The sequence below is a fragment of the Gnatocerus cornutus genome, chromosome 7 (genome assembly GCF_029298725.1).
Source record: "Gnatocerus cornutus isolate USDA-ARS CGAHR chromosome 7, icGnaCorn1.1, whole genome shotgun sequence".
Taxonomy (NCBI): Eukaryota; Metazoa; Arthropoda; class Insecta; order Coleoptera; family Tenebrionidae; genus Gnatocerus; species Gnatocerus cornutus.
The window spans coordinates 16218039-16235169 of record NC_142239.1 but is presented as its reverse complement, the minus strand read 5'-3'; the positions used below and the strand labels follow the sequence as shown (position 1 = coordinate 16235169).

The window sequence follows — 17131 nt, the reverse complement described above, 5'->3', positions numbered from 1 at the left end:
GCACTTGAGTTTGATTTTTAATCTCTTTTACGGACATTGCAACTACCACCAACTAGTCTTCAATTAGAACTACCCTAGACAGTATAAAACGCGCGAAGTTTAAATCATCCACTACTTTATTTGCCTCGAAATCTACAGTTTTGCCTTTCCGCCTTTCGCAGCCATTTTGTTTAAAACTGCATGTGCCTCTTCGTAATACGGACCACAATCTTTTCTCACCCTCTCCAACCAAGCCTTTAGCACAGGTCTTCCCTCAGTGGGGTCAAAATCAGCAACACCTACAAAAAATGTAGCGGAAAAACTTCAAAACTTTGGTATTTACGTGGTTGCTCAATTTCACACGCTGCAAAGATGTCAGCGACGGAAATCTTGTCTCCGCTTAAGTAAGGGGTGTCTGCTAACCAAACTGATTCAATTGTACCCATGCAACTGACCATGTTATCTTCAAATTTTTGCAACTGGTCGGGATCTGGTTGTTTTCCGGTCAACAGTGGGAACAACCACTAAAAAAATGGTTCTTAATGGTATCTTAATGGTACTCTTGGTAGGTACCTTTCTTTGGAAATACAACGCGCAAAACGCACGCGTGTTATTGTGTTGCCATTCCAAATACTCGTCAATTCTAGCTTGAGTTTTTGGTTCTTTAGAGTACCAGTTGTTGTTCAGATTGTTCTTCTGAGCGACGTACCGGACAATGGCAACGCTACAATTAAGACAGTAAATGGTTCCAATTTGAGAGAATTAGTACCTTTCACTCAGTTGAAAGTCCCCGTCGTGAATAAACGGGACTTTCTGAAAACGATTTTTGGCTTTGAACTCCTCGCTCATGTGTTCTCCTAGAAAGTACAGTTATTGTGGGTTTTCTCGAGGGATTTTACCTTTGCGTAAAGCAACTTGACATGGCTCAAACGGAATTTTGTTGAGTTTAAAGAAAATGTACAAAGCTCGGGACGGCTGGGATAAGAAATCAAAGTACAAGCGTAGTGTCATTGTGGATTACTCAATTGAAACTGATAAATGCGACCAAACACTTGTTGGTTAGGTTAACAAGAGTTCAAAGTCCTCTGACGAACCGAACTGACCACTTCTAGTTGATAATAAGTTTTCACGTTACGAGCATAACTTATTCGGATTATTTATAGGTGTGTTGTTATCTCGTATTTTTAATTTTAATTAGAACAGATGTTTTTAACACCATAACCTCATTGTTCCAACACGTTTTTTAATCTTTTGATGATTTGCAAATATTTTATCAAAGATATCATTTTGACCAATCGGACCCTTTGGTGCCAATCCCACTGCAAAGTAAATAGATTTATGATTACACTTTCTAGAACGCAAAAGGGTGAAGTTGATTTTTTATGTTGCTGATAACAAATGTGTATTTTAAGAAGATAAACAAGTTGATAAGATAACGCATGTAACTATCGATAATATTCTGCTGCGTGAGTTAACACTTTCGAAAAATTTCAAAGATTCTAAACAAGTCATAAAAAAGGGTTCAAATTCTTGGATGACAAGCTGAAGTATTGTTTTGATAAAGAAATATGTATTTCTGATAATACGATATATGATGGTGCAAATCAGAGCTAATTTTAAACTGTACATTGAAGGTGAAGTTCACTCAAAAATGTTTAAAATTTCTGTGGTTCTAGTAGTTTAACAGTTCTAGCAGAGATAACTTAGTTCTAAAGTTATCTCTGGTTCTAGTAAATTTCATTCTTGAGCAATTCAAAATTTTGACAAAGTTGGTATTTTTACTGTATCAAAATAAATAAAAAAAAAACATTTTCCAATTGTAGGCAGCAATAATAGTTTCAATTTTTAACGTTTACATTATAATTATACCTGTGAAATGCCATACCTTTTTGGGTTATCAGTTTTTAGCTTTCAATTCCATAATTATCGTCATTGTTTTGTATTGATAGTTATCAAGGACGCTGTTAAATAAACTAAAGAATGAACACAAAAATACGACAATATTTTTAGAAGAAACTGGACCTAATCTTTTATGCAGACACTTTTAGGCATGTATATGTCATACCAATTGATAGTGTGGCCCCCATTTTAGTGTTAACTAGTATACATGAATGACCAGTGTATTGTATTGTGTTAGTAAAATTCATTAAAGTTGGTACTAATTGGGGTGTTTTGAAGAAGAGGGGGATAGCGTGTCAAACGTCAATATGTCAAAATGGATTTGTTTACACTAACCTACAAACTTAAATTTAAGAACTTCGCTGGCTCTTAAAAACTGCACTGTGAATTGAAAGTAGTTGGCAAAACACTAAAAAAGAGATACCGGTCCTTTCTTACACTGGACCGGTGCATAAGCTGCCATTGAAGACTTCGCAATGATAGGTTACATCCGTTACATCTAATACGAAGAGGTACGCCCTAAACTCATCCATAGGCTTTTTGGGGCAAGATTATATCAGATTAATGATTTCAAGATTTCATTATATCATTTTGCACATCAATGCAGTAAGAGTAACGTGTGTGAAGAAACTTTTGGAGCAAAAACTGATTTGTAGCTGGGTTTAGAGATAAAATTGACATCTTTGCTTTATGCTTATTATTTGTAAACTACAAGAAAAGTGGTGTTTGCCTTTGACAACAATTCATTGCAAAAAATTTAACAACGCTAGAGTTTGAAGATTCCTTTAGAGTTTGACATAGTAGGGCATTTGGTCATAAAGTTAATAATGTGTGCTGAATTTACGCAAATGCAGTACGGTTGCAAACATTCATGAAGTAAAATCAGACAGTTTCCAACTAAAGTGGTTAAGGTTAGAGTTATCAGATTTTGAATTTTCTACTTCTTTGTGGACGAGTAGGTCAAGATTTCGGTTAAGATTTCATTCTAGTTTCACTTGCATCACTTCTCTTGTCCTCTTTAATCCTTTAATTAGGTGATTAAACATTCGTCTTTCAAAAACACAATAGTAAACTGCTAGTCGGCGAGATTCTATTACTTCACTGTTAATAACAAACAAAGAAACCACTTATTTAAAAACCATCTCAATTTTTAATGCAATAACCTCATATTTTCGGAAGAATTCAACAGTTTTTAATGTTATTCCAACGCGAAATGTAAATGTCTCATCAATGTTTACAAATTTTGACGTTCCTGTCAAAATGCTGCCATGCATGTCGGCAACTTTTGGTGTATAAAAATATCCCTATCAAGTACATTCCTCGACACAGTTTTTGGGTACAGTCCCAAATTTCGGGCCAGGATCAACCTTTGGACCTCACTAAGGTTTGATATAAAATATAAATAAAATTTTATGCACACTTTGAAGGACTTCCAGCAGATATCACTGCTGTATTTTTTTTACTTTGTCCACTATTTCTTTTTAAAGTTGATGTCAATCAAAGGGCCGTGATATGAAAACGTTCCCGTCGTAATTTTCTTAAAAAATCGTTAGTAAACTATCATTATCTTATCAGTGAAATGCGGAAAACCAGTCACTTCCTGATTTTTCAGTACTATGTTTAATGTACCTAACCGGTAGTTATTTTTCATTCCATTATCACCTTTGAAAAAGACACCTTTGAAAATGGACGATTATTATAAAACCATGTGTACTATCACGACCTTCGCTGACTAGTTTTCCCTATCTTCCTTTTACTATTTTTTCGTATCTTTATTACCTGTTTTTCGAAATGACACACTTGACGAGGCTTTTTTTCATATATGTATTTATTTCGGATCGAACAATACAAAAGTTATATAAATTAAAATTTATTTACAAATTACTCAGTAAGTAGCAAAAATAATAAAAGAATAAATTAACGAAGAGACTTTTTAAACTTATAAAAATATAATACTCTTTCAGTTCCAATGTGCTTAGCTTTGTTTCAGACTGCTGATGTACCTTTCAAGTAGTACTTTCAGTCCATTCGTATTGTAAACTTTTAAAAATGTCAAAAACGACACCGGAAGATTATTGTTGCAAATCTGATATCCGGTTACAAACTTATAGAACAGAAAAAAATCTTTCGGAATGAACCTTTCAACGAGTGTCATTTCGGACACGTATTCCTCCACTGTTAGACTGTCTTTACCACTAAAAATCGCGTTTGGTGGGAGTCGTATCACTTCTTCTCCACCTTTCTTTTCGTAGAGATTTCCATTTGAAGTTATACTATCCATGAAGAGTTTCTTTTGTGTATCATCAAAATACCTGATAAAACTGTTGTTGTTCTTGTAGTGAAAGAGTTTACCGTGAGGGATATGTTTTTCAATTCCATTGGACTTGGGTCTGGGCGACCTAACGGATTCGCTGCTACTGCTACTGATACTAATCGTGTCGATATCGACTGATTGTCTTCTATTATCACCTATTATAGTACTAACAGAGTAGTCTTTCGATTTCGGTCTGGGAATTCGTTCTTCTACTTTTCTTGTACTAAAAATCACCCGATTTGGCTCGGTACGGATAGGAACAAGAGGAATCTTCTTTGCTTCGAGAGGTTGTTTTACCGTTTTTTTCTCTTGATGTGTGTCTTTTTTGGTTTTTGATAAGAGATCGTCGATACGAAACATGTGGGGCGGTTTTGGTTCGAGCGGGATTTGACCTAAAGTGAGAAATTATCCACGATTAAAGAGATTCTGAAATTGGTGCAGCAACGTACCTTTGGTACTAGCAGGAGGGATGCTCTTGACAACCCCGTTGTGGGCCCCATTCGTTTTATTCTTCGAGTTGTTCGGGTCAAACTGTAGCACCCCGTTCATCATCTTCCCTCTAATATAAGTACTTGGCACTTGCGAAGAATCTCGATCTTTCACAGTTATTATCACTTCTTGAGGCACTACACTGGGATAAATTTTCCCGCACTCACACTTACACTTGTGCTTCGATTGTCCCTTATCCGAATCAACTGTCAAGTCGATGGCTGCTACCACTGGCTTCTCTTCATGTTTCCTTTTCTTCCTCTCAATGTAATCCATGGTTTTACAAACATGGTAGCCATTGTGGTACTCTGGTTGTCTAGTGAAAGGAAAATGTATCCCTGAATAAGGAACATTCTTTGGATAAGCAGGTTGTGGTCTTATAGGAGATCGTGGTACTGGTCTTGGCGGTGATCGTGCCACTGGATACGGCGGTGGCGGTGGCAGTGTCGGTGTTGGACGAAAACCCAACGGTGGTGGATGGCTGTAGCCTGGATGAGGAAGTGGATAAGGAGGGTGCATAGGGACGCGATATTCGGGTACTGACGGACGTGGTGGAGCCGGAGATCGGTAGATTATTGGTAACTCCCTACTGTTTCGTCTTTCAGGAACCATTTGAGGGAGAGTGTGTCCAAATTGGGATGTTTTTGGCAGAGCTTCTTCGAGTATTGTCTGTTTTACGTAATTTGTATGTATAACGCCGGGATTTGTTGGTTCTTTGACTCGATCAGACTTGGTTTGGGGAACGCTGCGGTCGTCTTTTGTTGGGGTTGGTTCAACAGGACGTTCCATGCGGGTGTTGACAGGGTCCTTCGTTTTACACAGAGTGTGAGAAGGATCTGAAAAAAGAAAAATATCAGTGTTTGCTCAAATGTTACATAATCTTGATTAAAAAATCGTGCTCAACAAAGCATCCGATAAGTATGAAGTTATCGCAACCTTTGATGTCCTTGGCATCAAATTAGAGTCTGGAAGACATAATAAAACTAAGACACGTGGAAGTCAAAACCAAGTTTCACTTTCACTGATAACTTTGACACATTTTGTATCTCCAAAGTACACGACAGTTTTGCAGCGCTTTTTTTAGACTAAACATGTGCATCCTGACTAATTTAACAAGAATTCTGTGGTTTCTTGCTAAGCATTTTAACGCTCTTCCGCACTGTCATAAACAAAGAAACTATTTGGATTCACCTACCACACCACACATTCAACAGCTTTATTTATATGAGAAACATCTTTACCTTTGATAAATATTAATATTATTTCATTAATAATTCGAAAGGTAAAAACGAGCTCATTGTTTTAAAAGTAATTTAATATTATTTGTTTAATGTAGCATTTACACTTTTTTAATTTAAAAAATACGATAACAAATCAGTGAATAATTTTCAGGAAACAATACATAAAACGGTTGTTGTTCTGCGAAAGTCATATCAGTTGTAATTAGATGTGGAATATTCTAGATTTGCAGTCTTACTCATAGCAGAAAACAATGCAGAAAGTAAACTCGTGAAACTGTTTTTAGTTCTTACCTGAAGAATATTAGTTTTGAGCCGCTATTTTCTCCTTGATACACAGAAAACAAAAAACCTGAAACTTTAAATTCAGTTTCAATTGCGTTTGTCGAAATTTAATTTAAAAACGTTAAATATAAAAAAAGGTCAATTTTATTCAAGTTTTATCTACAACTAATAAGATTTAAGCTAAGATCTAATTTCAATTGAAGGAAAAGAGAAAAGATGTTGAAAATTTTAGAGCTCGAACCTAAATATTCTTTGGCCTGGTCCAAATCTAAGAAAAAAATTCTACGTCGTAAAAAACAATGTTGGCGAAGAAAACCTAAAAATTAAATTAAAAAACAGGAAACGGGATTTTTAGCGAATGAATTAACAAGATATGACGACTAAAACTTGAAAAAAGAAAATGTTATAATCTAGAACCGTTGAAACCTCAAATGTTCTTCCAAATTTTCTATAACTTTAGAATTTTTCTGAAAATGTAGGATTTGGTTATTCGGACTGAAATTTATAAACAGTTTTGGGCTTGAAATCTTTAGAAGGCGAAGATCTCTGAAGACGCAGTTATTTATAATTAAAAAACGATACAAATAGTTATTTAAGGTACAAGTTTAAAAAGTTAGTCTTTATTGGATGAGTGGCTGGTCACAAATGTTATGAAGAAACTTTCTAAACGTGTATTTTACAACATTTTATCTACGATTGTTTTCCATTTCTAATTTATAAAAAAAGATACATAATTAGAAATCATCTGTCACCAAATGTCAAAATAAATACAATTTGACTGCTTTTTTGTCGTAGCTAAACAAAAAGCGTGCAATAAACGTCTACTTTTTGAACGATCGTAGATATTTGTATATTAAATTAAAAAACGGAAATTCGGATTTGGAACAAATTAATTAACAAAAAAATGACAAATAAAACTTGAAAAAAAAAAAAGAATTTTATAATCTGGACCTCAAATTTTGCCATTTTTGGTAATTATTATCTGTTGTAACATAATATTTATAGTTATAGTCCTTAATTCCCCCAAAACTTGTATAATTTTAGAATTTTCCACGCTAAATTCTGGAAATAACTTTTGCAGTTATTTATAACAGATTTTTAGATTTATTGAAGTTGACATTTTTTGTATAATTTTTTTCATTCAGAAAACCTTCGGAATTTGAAGACATTTACTGTGTTAAAGTTGAGATTATATTGGAATTTTTAGGATTATAGTCAAGTTTTTAATTTTTTTAGAATTCCTGACATATTGAAATTTTAAGATTCTAGGACTCAAAAGACGGTGTACCGTTATTCAAAATTTTTATTATTTAGGATTTTCCGCTTTTTGGAACAGCTAATTTTGCCCTTTTTGTCATCTAGTTCCACAAAATGATTTTCAGCACTTTCCCCCAACCCCTGTCTTACCACTTCTGCAATGGCACCGCCCACGCCCTGGACACACGATATGTCGAAACATGGCAAAGACACTTCCTAACAGTCTTGCAACAGACGCCAGACTGCGTTATAGAATACGGGATTTGATTATCAAAAGTGAATCATAATTAAAGCATTGTGCAAGAATTTCCGAGTAAGAACGCAACTCACTTGTGCCTAATTTGATGAGTTCCATATCTTCGTGTCTAAATTGTCCTCTGCAGTTTTTATTCTTCCTTTTCCTTCGAATTTTCTTGATTTCGTTCTTCTTGTCTTCTTCGTAAATCTTCGTATTGCCCACTTCGTTTAGGAAAGGGGGACTGTGCTTTTCAATGGCCTCAGGTACATCGTGCTGACGATAAATCAGTTGTTTCTTGTAATGTTTGATTACGGAAGTTTCAGTCATGTTGGGTGCTGGTGCTTGGTGTGTGCTGATGAGAAAAAGAAAGGGTGACTTGGGTTTTTAGATTGCATGCCGGTAATTCCGTGATTTTATCTTATCATGTTTGTTGGAACTTCTTGGTATTAAAATTTGGTAATCCAAGAACACACTGTCACAAGGTTTATAGTAGGTAATTTAGAAACGTAGTAAATACTGTTCTAAAAACTCCAGTCAGGTAACCCGTTTTCTAATTTAATTGACTTTCATCAAGGTCGGTTGTTAAAACTGGTCAATTAATTAGTTTTTGCTTTAGTGCACTGTTTACAACGCATGCCTTAATTAGACTAGATTCCATCGCCTTGACTGTAAGACTTGGATCTTCTTATCACAACGTGTAAGTAGTCAGTTCTAAAAGTACTACTCTTTTTTAGCCACGAAGCTCCACTTCGATTTATCGTTGGAAGTCTATTACCATTAAAATTTCATGGTCTTTTAGTTAATGATAATTGATTAGCGACGAGGCGACATCCACCCCTTGAGGAATTTAAATTTAGAACGATTTTTCACCCCTTTTATTAATAAGTCAAGAGCGGCAAGTATGAATGGGAAGCTCGCGCTTTTGCGTGCAAATTGATTTGTGATATCAAGTGATAAGAGATAAGAACCTCGTGCTTGTGTCGAGATTGTTCCCATAGAAAAAGAAAAAATTACCTCATTGTGCAGTGTTTGTTTTTACGAACGTTTCGTCATCGGCACGTGTTCATCTTCAGTCACTTGTCCGAAAATGCCGGTGACACTAGGAACGGTGCACAGGGATGCATGACACTTGACGTTATAAAAATAAATACGGACACGCAATGTAACAATCACATTCTAATGTCGTATATTTTACAGCCACGTCAGGATATATCGTATCGATTACTCTCGAGCCAACTAACGTCCTGTTTTTGTTATTTTATTGTTGCCGTATTGCTTTTAACAACAATACTGTTGATTCTAGGGACTTTTATGGAGATTTCTTGGATTTTCACACGAATGCGTTGTGTTGGCTGTATGTCACCGCTTAACTAGATTTTGTTATACAATTTATTTTCTGTTTGCCTTTTTCTTATCTTATCCTGGTTACTTTGATAAGATAAGACAATCTTTATCTTGTAGCCTGTGCCAACAATTATTATAACAGCACTATGTTTTTAATGATGGAATTAGTACAGTCAGTGGGGGGATTTTATTTATTTTAGACGTACAAATACAGAGGTGCGTCATTAAAATAAACGTTTATCATCGCTTTTAATAGCGAATTGCGATAAACGGTTGTAAAGTCAAACCAAAGTGCTTTTGTCGTTTCATAACTCTAATTAAAACAGTCGTTCGATATGCCGTGTTGCTACAACACTTCTAAATTTTACACTCAATGAGGCTGAGTATTACGAACTATTGTTTTAACAATAATAAAATATTTGCTTTATTGATTCTCTTTATTGTAGGACTGACGGATTGTGATAATTGCGATTTGTTGTGGTCTTGGAACGTGGGTAAGGTGATGAGTGATTAATAAAGATTATCTTTTGTCTATTCCTTCCCTTCCAATTTATTTGTGCGCCTAGTTAATAATCAAAATAGGTAAGAAAAATCAATAGCACGTGGCACGAGATCTAATTGTCGGTAAGGCGAAGGCTAAAGTGTTTCGTGTTTAAGGGCTCTGAAGTATCAGTATACGAAAACCTTCAAATTTCACAATTTTTGATTATAAATCCTTAATCAATAATGGTGCCAACTTTGCGGTTCTAATAACTTGAAAAATCTCACTCAAGAGTCAAGCGCGGAATTTGAGCAGATTGCGCGCCAGAATTTAAATAGTCTCATTTAATCCGACGACTTTGCAAATAAATGTACTCGCAGATATCATGAAAATTCTCCGGATAATTTAAGAATGTTGCGCTGAAGTTCAAAGTTTTGATAAGTAAACAATTTTGGAATGCGGGCGGATAATTATTCACCTTAAAATCAGCAAAATTGAACTATATTATGTATAAGAGAAATGTAATGAATATTTCCACTGTACACGTAATTGATTTTTTGTTTACCTCTGTTAAATTTTAACCTACTACAAAAGACTCATTTAATTTTATTTATTAGAGACATAATAGATCTAATTTGATTACTTCATAGAGAACAAATTAAAAATTAAAATTTATAAGCTCCTTAATTGGATTTTTTTACTATTTTGATTAAATTTGGGAATTTAGGTGCTTCTAACATAATTCATATTCAGTTTTTTCATTCTACTTACGTCATAAAATGGAGCCAAAAACCTGTACGCGTCAAATTAAACCTCATTATGACTTGTGAATTTCTGGGCACATTTGTAAAATGCCACCACAGTACGCATATCAAAGTAGGAAAAAACCATTCTCTAAATTCCATTAATTATTTATTATGGAAATATAAAGGACACCAATACCGACACGATACATGATTTTTTGCAATGTTGCCAGTATTTTATGTACATAGATAAAAAAGATATCGAAAGCGCACGAACTTTATGCATTTTTTTGAATTTTCTACTCATGATTTTGTGTGTATGTAGAAAAGTTAGTTTTATCATCAACCTTGACAGATTTATCTCTTAAACTAACATTTTATAAACATAATGTCATGTTTTTATCATATCAATGTTGTTCTATGTGTACAACCACAACTGCGCAATGGAAAGAAACATAATTATCTAATTGTATTGGGTCTGTTTTATTTCAAATTAACTGAAAGAAATGGAATATTATTTGTGATCAAATAAAGTTGTTTTTGATTGTTTTGTAATTGCAATTTTTGCGTGTACTATTGGACTGAATTTCCTTTTAATCCGGACATTATCGTCAAAAATCAATTCGTTGCGTGCTGTCCAATGTAATTTTTACGTGTTGTTGACCTTTCATTTGCTCAATTAGCTCGATTCCGTGGGATTCATTTATTGTTTTTTTTTTAATTAATTAGCGTGCAAAAACGTAAATTTCCTTTTATCTATTTTAGAAATAAAATAAATTCGCTGATAAGATAATGTCGTTTTATAGAAAGATCATTTTATTTAAATAAAATATAAATAAATATAATAATTTTTTTATTTAAATATAATAATTTGGTTCGTAGAAATTACAATACAAAATCTTACATTTACACAGTAGATATAATACAGAATAAATAATTAACCCGGCGCATCCACCATAATGAGAAAGAGTTTTCAGTGTCAACGCGAGACTATTTTACCTCGTTTCTCCATTTAACACGTTCTATTTTGTGCAAATTTTGAGTTAAATGATCAAAGCACGTCGACGAGAACCAGACTTAGAAATGAGAATATCGCTGATTCTATCCCCGACATTAAGTTGTAAGTTTGCAAAGCTCCTTGCACGTCTTCAGGCTTGCAATTTCTGCAAAAGAAACAATGAAACTTGTTGTAATGTGGGTGTTTATTACCTTTTGATCGTGTAGCTCGCACTGCCCGTTAGAATACCTCCAGTTGTGCTCATTACAATCATTGCAATAACATACTGGTAGTCGTGTGGGAATACCACTGGTAGGTGGTGGCGCGGTTGAGCGTTACAGAACATGAAGAATGGGACGAAAAAGAACATTCTTACAAAGCATATGATTCCCCAGACAGGACCGCTGAAATTCTAATAAAAAATATTACAACACTCTGTATATTTTGGGTACTTACGAAAGGTATTTTAAAAGCGATAATTCTTCCGACGAAATCGCCGATTCCGAGGAGTAGGAAGGTCATCGTGGGTTCAAAATACGTGTCTATAAAAAGTGTTATAAAAGAAATATGTGTTGGTGGTGGTACTTACCGGCCCAAACTCCGCTGCCTTCTCCCTCCGACACCACAATATTCGTGGGACTCGCAATCATTGTTAAGATGTACGTTCCGACCATTATACAAGACGGCCACATTTGTTTTAGCAGTGACAGTCTGTATTTAATGTTAAAAGTATCAGAACCGAGCTGGAAGTCCGCCATGTAATACAAAAAGAAGTCGTTCTTTCGGATTGCATACAGCATTGTTAAACAAGCAACGATGGCCATCAGTGGTAAAGAAAAGTACAAAAGAGCGCTATTTTCGAGTGTCATTCCTACTGCCAGTGTGAAGATTCCGAACGATGCTGCGAACATCCTCGCTAGTCCTTCTCCCATGATGTACGATCCTAGGTATACCTGTGGGAAGGCGGAGACGATGGAATTAGCAATAACCACGTTGACAGTGTTGAGAGCTAGAAATCACAACTAGAGATTCTTCTTCTTGGATTTAACTTAACGTACAGTTAATGATGAAGATGATACCGATGACTAAAATGAAGTATCCTTCTTGCCCTGCAAAACAACATCAGTGGAAGTTGTCTTTCGGATTGTTCTACTTACAAGTATCAGTATCTATTTTAACGAACGCCACAATGATTGAGTACAAAACCAACAAAACTGATAAAAGAACAACCAAATCTCTCTTCCCTTTCATGAATTTTACTAAAAGGAAGCTTAAAATGGAAAAAGTCATCTCTGAAATGTAAATAACCATCGAAAAGGACGCATTGAAATCGGCTTGGAGTTGAGTTCGTTCTGTGGAATCAGTAGTGTTAGATTCCACATCTCTAAATTTGTACATCCATATCTAAAAAATCGATTTAGCACTCGAAAATTAATTTAAAAATCGACTTACATCAGTGGCAGTGTTGAATACACAAAATGGTAAAGTGTTGGTTAATCCCAAAAGAAAAAACAATATTCTTATTATGTAAAATCTGTCTCTGAGTTTTTCAGATTTTCCAGGACCGGCTACAGTCATTTTGAAAGTGCACTAGTAATTCGAATCACGTTTTGCGCTAGTTTCCATCGCATATATACCTATTGATGATAAATTTTATCTTTAATTATTCAAGTAGATACAATGGTGGGAAATGAAGATATTTTCGTAACTTTTTGAAATTGTTCTCATCTTCAGTTTGTTTGTAAAAAAAATGTGTTCTTTGTAAAGAAAAATCAAAGGCGTTCAACGTTTGGTGTTATCCTATAAAAAACATTTTTTGAGTTCTGGCGCGTATTTTTGTTATAGTTTTTTTTTTTTGGAGGACTTTATAAAAAATAATTAGCTGGGAATTTCTGTTATGACTAAAAAAAGGATGTCCTTCCATTTTACATTCAAGTTTCTGATAAAAAATTCTAAATATATCTGGTTTTCTAAAATTAAAAAAACATTTTATAGTGTTGTGACTGATAATTATCTTAAAATTGACAATTGTCGTATACGTGCATGACGCAAGTGGATTGTGTAGTATTCATTATTAAAAAATATCTTCCTTGGATCTAACATTGAATTGCACAAATTGACCAAAACAAATATCATCTTTTAGAAAAATGAAATTGTTTCGATTTTTCCAGTCTTTAGAAATATTTTAATCGACCTTAGATTGTGCAATTTATGAAATCACAAAGGTAATATTGAGAAAACAGACTTCAAAATTACAGGTCAATTTTTCTGCATAACTGCTAATTTGACTGTCTCGAAAATAGAAGTGAAATGATCTATTTAACAATGAGCGGATATTTTTATTTTTTTGATCTTTTCACGCGCTATTAGTCATCAAATTCTAAGAATTTTTTTTAACATTTTGTAGCTATTTTTGTCAACAACTTTATATTGGACTTGTAACTTCATACTTCTATTATTTATTTTTTAAAATTTTCCAGTTTGTGCAGCAGCTATTGGTTATCACAAATTTAGATTAGATATAAAGTGAGCTACCATTTCTGTCCCGGAGCTGAAAACGTGAGCTAAAAATTCTTGTAAATGAAAGATAACATGCTCTCAATTGTTGTAAATTTAGAACTATTGTTATTTCTACACACAATTAACTACACATTTTCAGATTTGAATATTTATTTATAAAATAGTTTTTAGTTTGGATAATAAACTAATAAGGCCGAATTTACAAAACTAAATTGATCTATTTTATTGGATTTTAACTGGCAATCTTTATTATTTATTAATTAAACTAATGTGGTTAATTAAGTTTTTGTATAAACTGACCCCTATTGATATTACCGCATCATTACGCATCGATAGCCATTTGGGTATATTTACTATTTTTTTTGATAAAATAACGGTTTGTAAGATCTATGTAAGAGATAAATAACTTGTTTGATATTTCGCCCCAAAAAGGACCTCCAAAACTGATACAAATAAACACTTATTTTATTAGCGTTAGTTTCCAAAAGATAACTTAAAGTATATTTTATACGAGATATTTATACGGTCAGACGACATATCTTCGTTCAAAACGTTCAAGCTATTAAAATTGCACCGACAAAATGTGTGAACGAACTACATAAAAATATTTTTTGTTGTTTTTTATTCCTGATAAGCGAAGTTTCGCTAATCCGAACCACGATAATCCGGGGCGACTACTCTGTAGTCCAGAATTAATTTTCAGAAAGTTTTAATTTAAAAAAATGCGCGAACAAACTTTTGGTTTAAGTAAAAAAAAGCATAGACAAACTGAATTTACAGTATTTTTCGATGTTTTTCTTGTATTTCTTGTATATTAATTTTTATGATTAATTTTTAGTTGCTTACTGCGTTTTTTGTAAACATTTATAAAATATAATAAAAGTTAAAAGAACATTGGGAAATCTGGATTTTTGATAATCCTTTATTTAACCGGATTATCGAGACCTTTCTGTATCAGATTTATTTTGCCAGATCTTAACTGTTTAAATTTTCTTTTTTATTTGTATTTTACAAAGATAACGCCTTGAACTTCATATCAATGCAACTAAGATTTAATGAGAGCACTCGGTGTCTTCAAGAATTGTATACATATTATCTAAATCTGAAATCCAAAAAATGTCTATCACGTCCGTTGTTCATGGTGGGTGATCTAATTTTTTTAATTTTTTTCTCAATAATTTTTTCAATAAATATTTCTAATTTATAAAAAAGTACCCCAGCACCAGCGCCCAGAATTACAATAACTAAAATATACATTTTGCAGAGAAAAATCCCCCTTCTCTTTATTAGATCTTTCAGTGAAGCTAAAATACAGGATGCTCTCTGGGGCGCGAGTTCTGAGACCTGTATAAACAATTTCATAACCACTATTACGGATATACGATCACTTTCACAATCCATTAGAGTATTATTTCTCTCAATTAGAAACTTCTTCATAAAAGATCCACAGAAACAACGCTAACGAAAGAAAATGCTGCTGTTATGATACACGTGCACAGTATGTTCACGTGGTACGCCTCTTCAAGCTCTTCTTTAGTCACCAAACTAAAAAAAGTGACTTATTTACTTTTGTCTCAAAACCTTTCTATTTACCTCGCCAAGTTGTAACTTGAACGTCCTAATAAATATCCCCTTAATATTGCCGAGACGCATATAAAAGTAATGTATTCGTAATCTTCAGAGAAGACTACTGGTAAGTGTTTTCGGGGTTGAGCATTACAGAGCATGTAAAGACCAATGAAAGCTACTGATTTTATGGCTGTGATGAGAGCCCACAACCAACCCGGTAAATTCTACAAAAAAAATAATAAGAAGAAGATGTAAATCGTCAGAAAACGGTACCTACAGGTGCAAACCGGAAAGAGATCCATTTCCCAATAATATCAAATAGCGAAGACATCAAAAACGTGACAACAGGAACGAAATAAACATCTAATAGAAGTACTTTTTAGCAACTTTTATCACTACCATTGTCTTAGTCGTACCGTTCCAAATTCCACTTCCTTCGTTTACTGAAACCACCAAAGCTGTAGGTGATGCTTCAGCTTGTAGCATGATAAGAGTCAACATGGCGACACATGACCATATTTTCTTCAACAAGTGAAATCCTTTTCGTACTCCCAATTGCTTCTCAGGTTTACCACGTTGGTAGTTCTTCACGGTGTGAAGATAAAATTCGTTGTAACCTGTAGCTACAATGACAAACACGTAAGTGAGTGCTATTACGAAAACTCCAAGAGAGAAGTACACCATGGCGCTGTCTTCAACTCCAAGATTTGTTGCCAACGAGAGAATCTGAAGAAATGATGTTACAAGACTTGAAAGAGTCGTTCCAGTGATGTAAGGAGCGAGATAATGATGAGGAAAATAAGAGAGTACCTTGAAGTTAGATATGGCGAAGATAGAGTTTACCGCTAAAATGTGCGAGTTAAATAATGTGGATTTTGGGTTTAACGTACCGTTCATGAAACCCATGATTACCATGACCAAAGCAAAAAAACTCTCTTGCCCTAGAAGACATTCTTAACACCGATTTTTGAGATTAGTACCACTTACATGAGTCTGTGTTAGTTTTGACGAAAGCAGTGATGATAGAAAACGAAACTAGAATCAGTACCATTACTCCAACAAATCGAACTCTGAGTCTAATCCTTTTGCCAAAATACAAACTGAGGATCATAGAAACTACTCCGGTGACATGGTTTACTATATTAAGAGTCGCCCTAAATTGAGCTTGGAGTTCCGTTCTGAATTCAGAGTCCTCGGAATCGAGGGAAGTGTTCCTGAATTTATACATCCAAAACTAAAACAGTCGTTTTATTGTACAATTTTGAAAAAAGTACCTACTTTAGTCGCGGTGGAGATGAACGTCGTGGGTAACAGCTGCGCCAACCCCAAGAAGAAAAACAGGATGTAAATAATGTAGAATTGGTCTTTAGGTGTACCTTTGTCTGTGTTCTTCATTTTCGGTTTGTTTGTTGTCGAAGTAAAATGGTCACTGTCCGAATTGCCATTACTGTTTTTATGAGGTGATAATCACATGATGCTGAACTCTTTGTTCCTATAGCACTTTGCAGTTTGTTTTCATATGATAATCACTTCTTAATTAGTTGATTAGATCTAATAATCAGTCAATTTGCCTCTCTCTTTGTTACGTTAATTTATGCTATCGATTCTGTTGTTTTAACATCTGTTTTCAATATTCATGTTGTGCTTTGTCTTATTATTTGGTGATCAAAAAACTGAGAGGTTTTAATCAAAAATTTTGAAGTTAAGTTAAATACCTAAATGAACCTCTTATGAAGTAGCCTTCTATTTATTTCCCATTCTATTGATTTATTAGGAGT

The 17131-nt window shown here is 34.1% G+C and overlaps 5 protein-coding genes across 8 annotated transcripts in view; 1 reads left to right on the top strand and 4 right to left on the bottom strand.

Annotated features, from left to right (window-relative positions):
- LOC148171673 (tRNA endonuclease ANKZF1-like) overlaps nucleotides 1-17131 on the top strand; it is a 37372-nt gene that overhangs the window by 3436 nt on the left and 16805 nt on the right. The gene's annotated exons all lie outside the window — the stretch shown is intronic.
- On the bottom strand, nucleotides 2-1225 carry GstT3 (Glutathione S transferase T3). Its single transcript, XM_088041331.1, has 5 exons — nucleotides 879-1225; nucleotides 749-836; nucleotides 553-703; nucleotides 323-503; nucleotides 2-278 (listed from the first exon to the last, which is right to left on the bottom strand). Exons 1-5 carry the CDS (start codon nucleotides 988-990, stop codon nucleotides 133-135), a joined length of 678 nt encoding a protein of 225 aa, XP_087897457.1. The 5' UTR covers nucleotides 991-1225; the 3' UTR covers nucleotides 2-132.
- Nucleotides 3697-8806, bottom strand: LOC148171679 (uncharacterized). Of its 4 annotated transcripts, none has more exons than XM_088041678.1 (4): nucleotides 8714-8806; nucleotides 7792-8051; nucleotides 4642-5517; nucleotides 3697-4584 (listed from the first exon to the last, which is right to left on the bottom strand). In XM_088041678.1, exons 1-4 carry the CDS (start codon nucleotides 8716-8718, stop codon nucleotides 3854-3856), a joined length of 1872 nt encoding a protein of 623 aa, XP_087897804.1. In that variant the 5' UTR covers nucleotides 8719-8806; the 3' UTR covers nucleotides 3697-3853. The 4 variants fall into 4 exon arrangements, with proteins under 4 accessions (XP_087897804.1, XP_087897806.1, XP_087897805.1 ...); XM_088041680.1 differs by having other exon boundaries at nucleotides 7792-7972; XM_088041679.1 differs by lacking the exon at nucleotides 8714-8806 and adding an exon at nucleotides 7612-7703 and having other exon boundaries at nucleotides 7792-7883.
- LOC148171678 (equilibrative nucleoside transporter 3-like) lies at nucleotides 11191-12842 on the bottom strand. Its single transcript, XM_088042348.1, has 7 exons — nucleotides 12717-12842; nucleotides 12422-12668; nucleotides 12323-12373; nucleotides 11854-12273; nucleotides 11721-11806; nucleotides 11477-11676; nucleotides 11191-11430 (listed from the first exon to the last, which is right to left on the bottom strand). Exons 1-7 carry the CDS (start codon nucleotides 12840-12842, stop codon nucleotides 11319-11321), a joined length of 1242 nt encoding a protein of 413 aa, XP_087898474.1. The 3' UTR covers nucleotides 11191-11318.
- LOC148171677 (equilibrative nucleoside transporter 3-like) lies at nucleotides 15218-16756 on the bottom strand. Its single transcript, XM_088042347.1, has 7 exons — nucleotides 16632-16756; nucleotides 16341-16587; nucleotides 16244-16294; nucleotides 15770-16198; nucleotides 15631-15716; nucleotides 15378-15577; nucleotides 15218-15329 (listed from the first exon to the last, which is right to left on the bottom strand). Exons 1-7 carry the CDS (start codon nucleotides 16746-16748, stop codon nucleotides 15218-15220), a joined length of 1242 nt encoding a protein of 413 aa, XP_087898473.1. The 5' UTR covers nucleotides 16749-16756.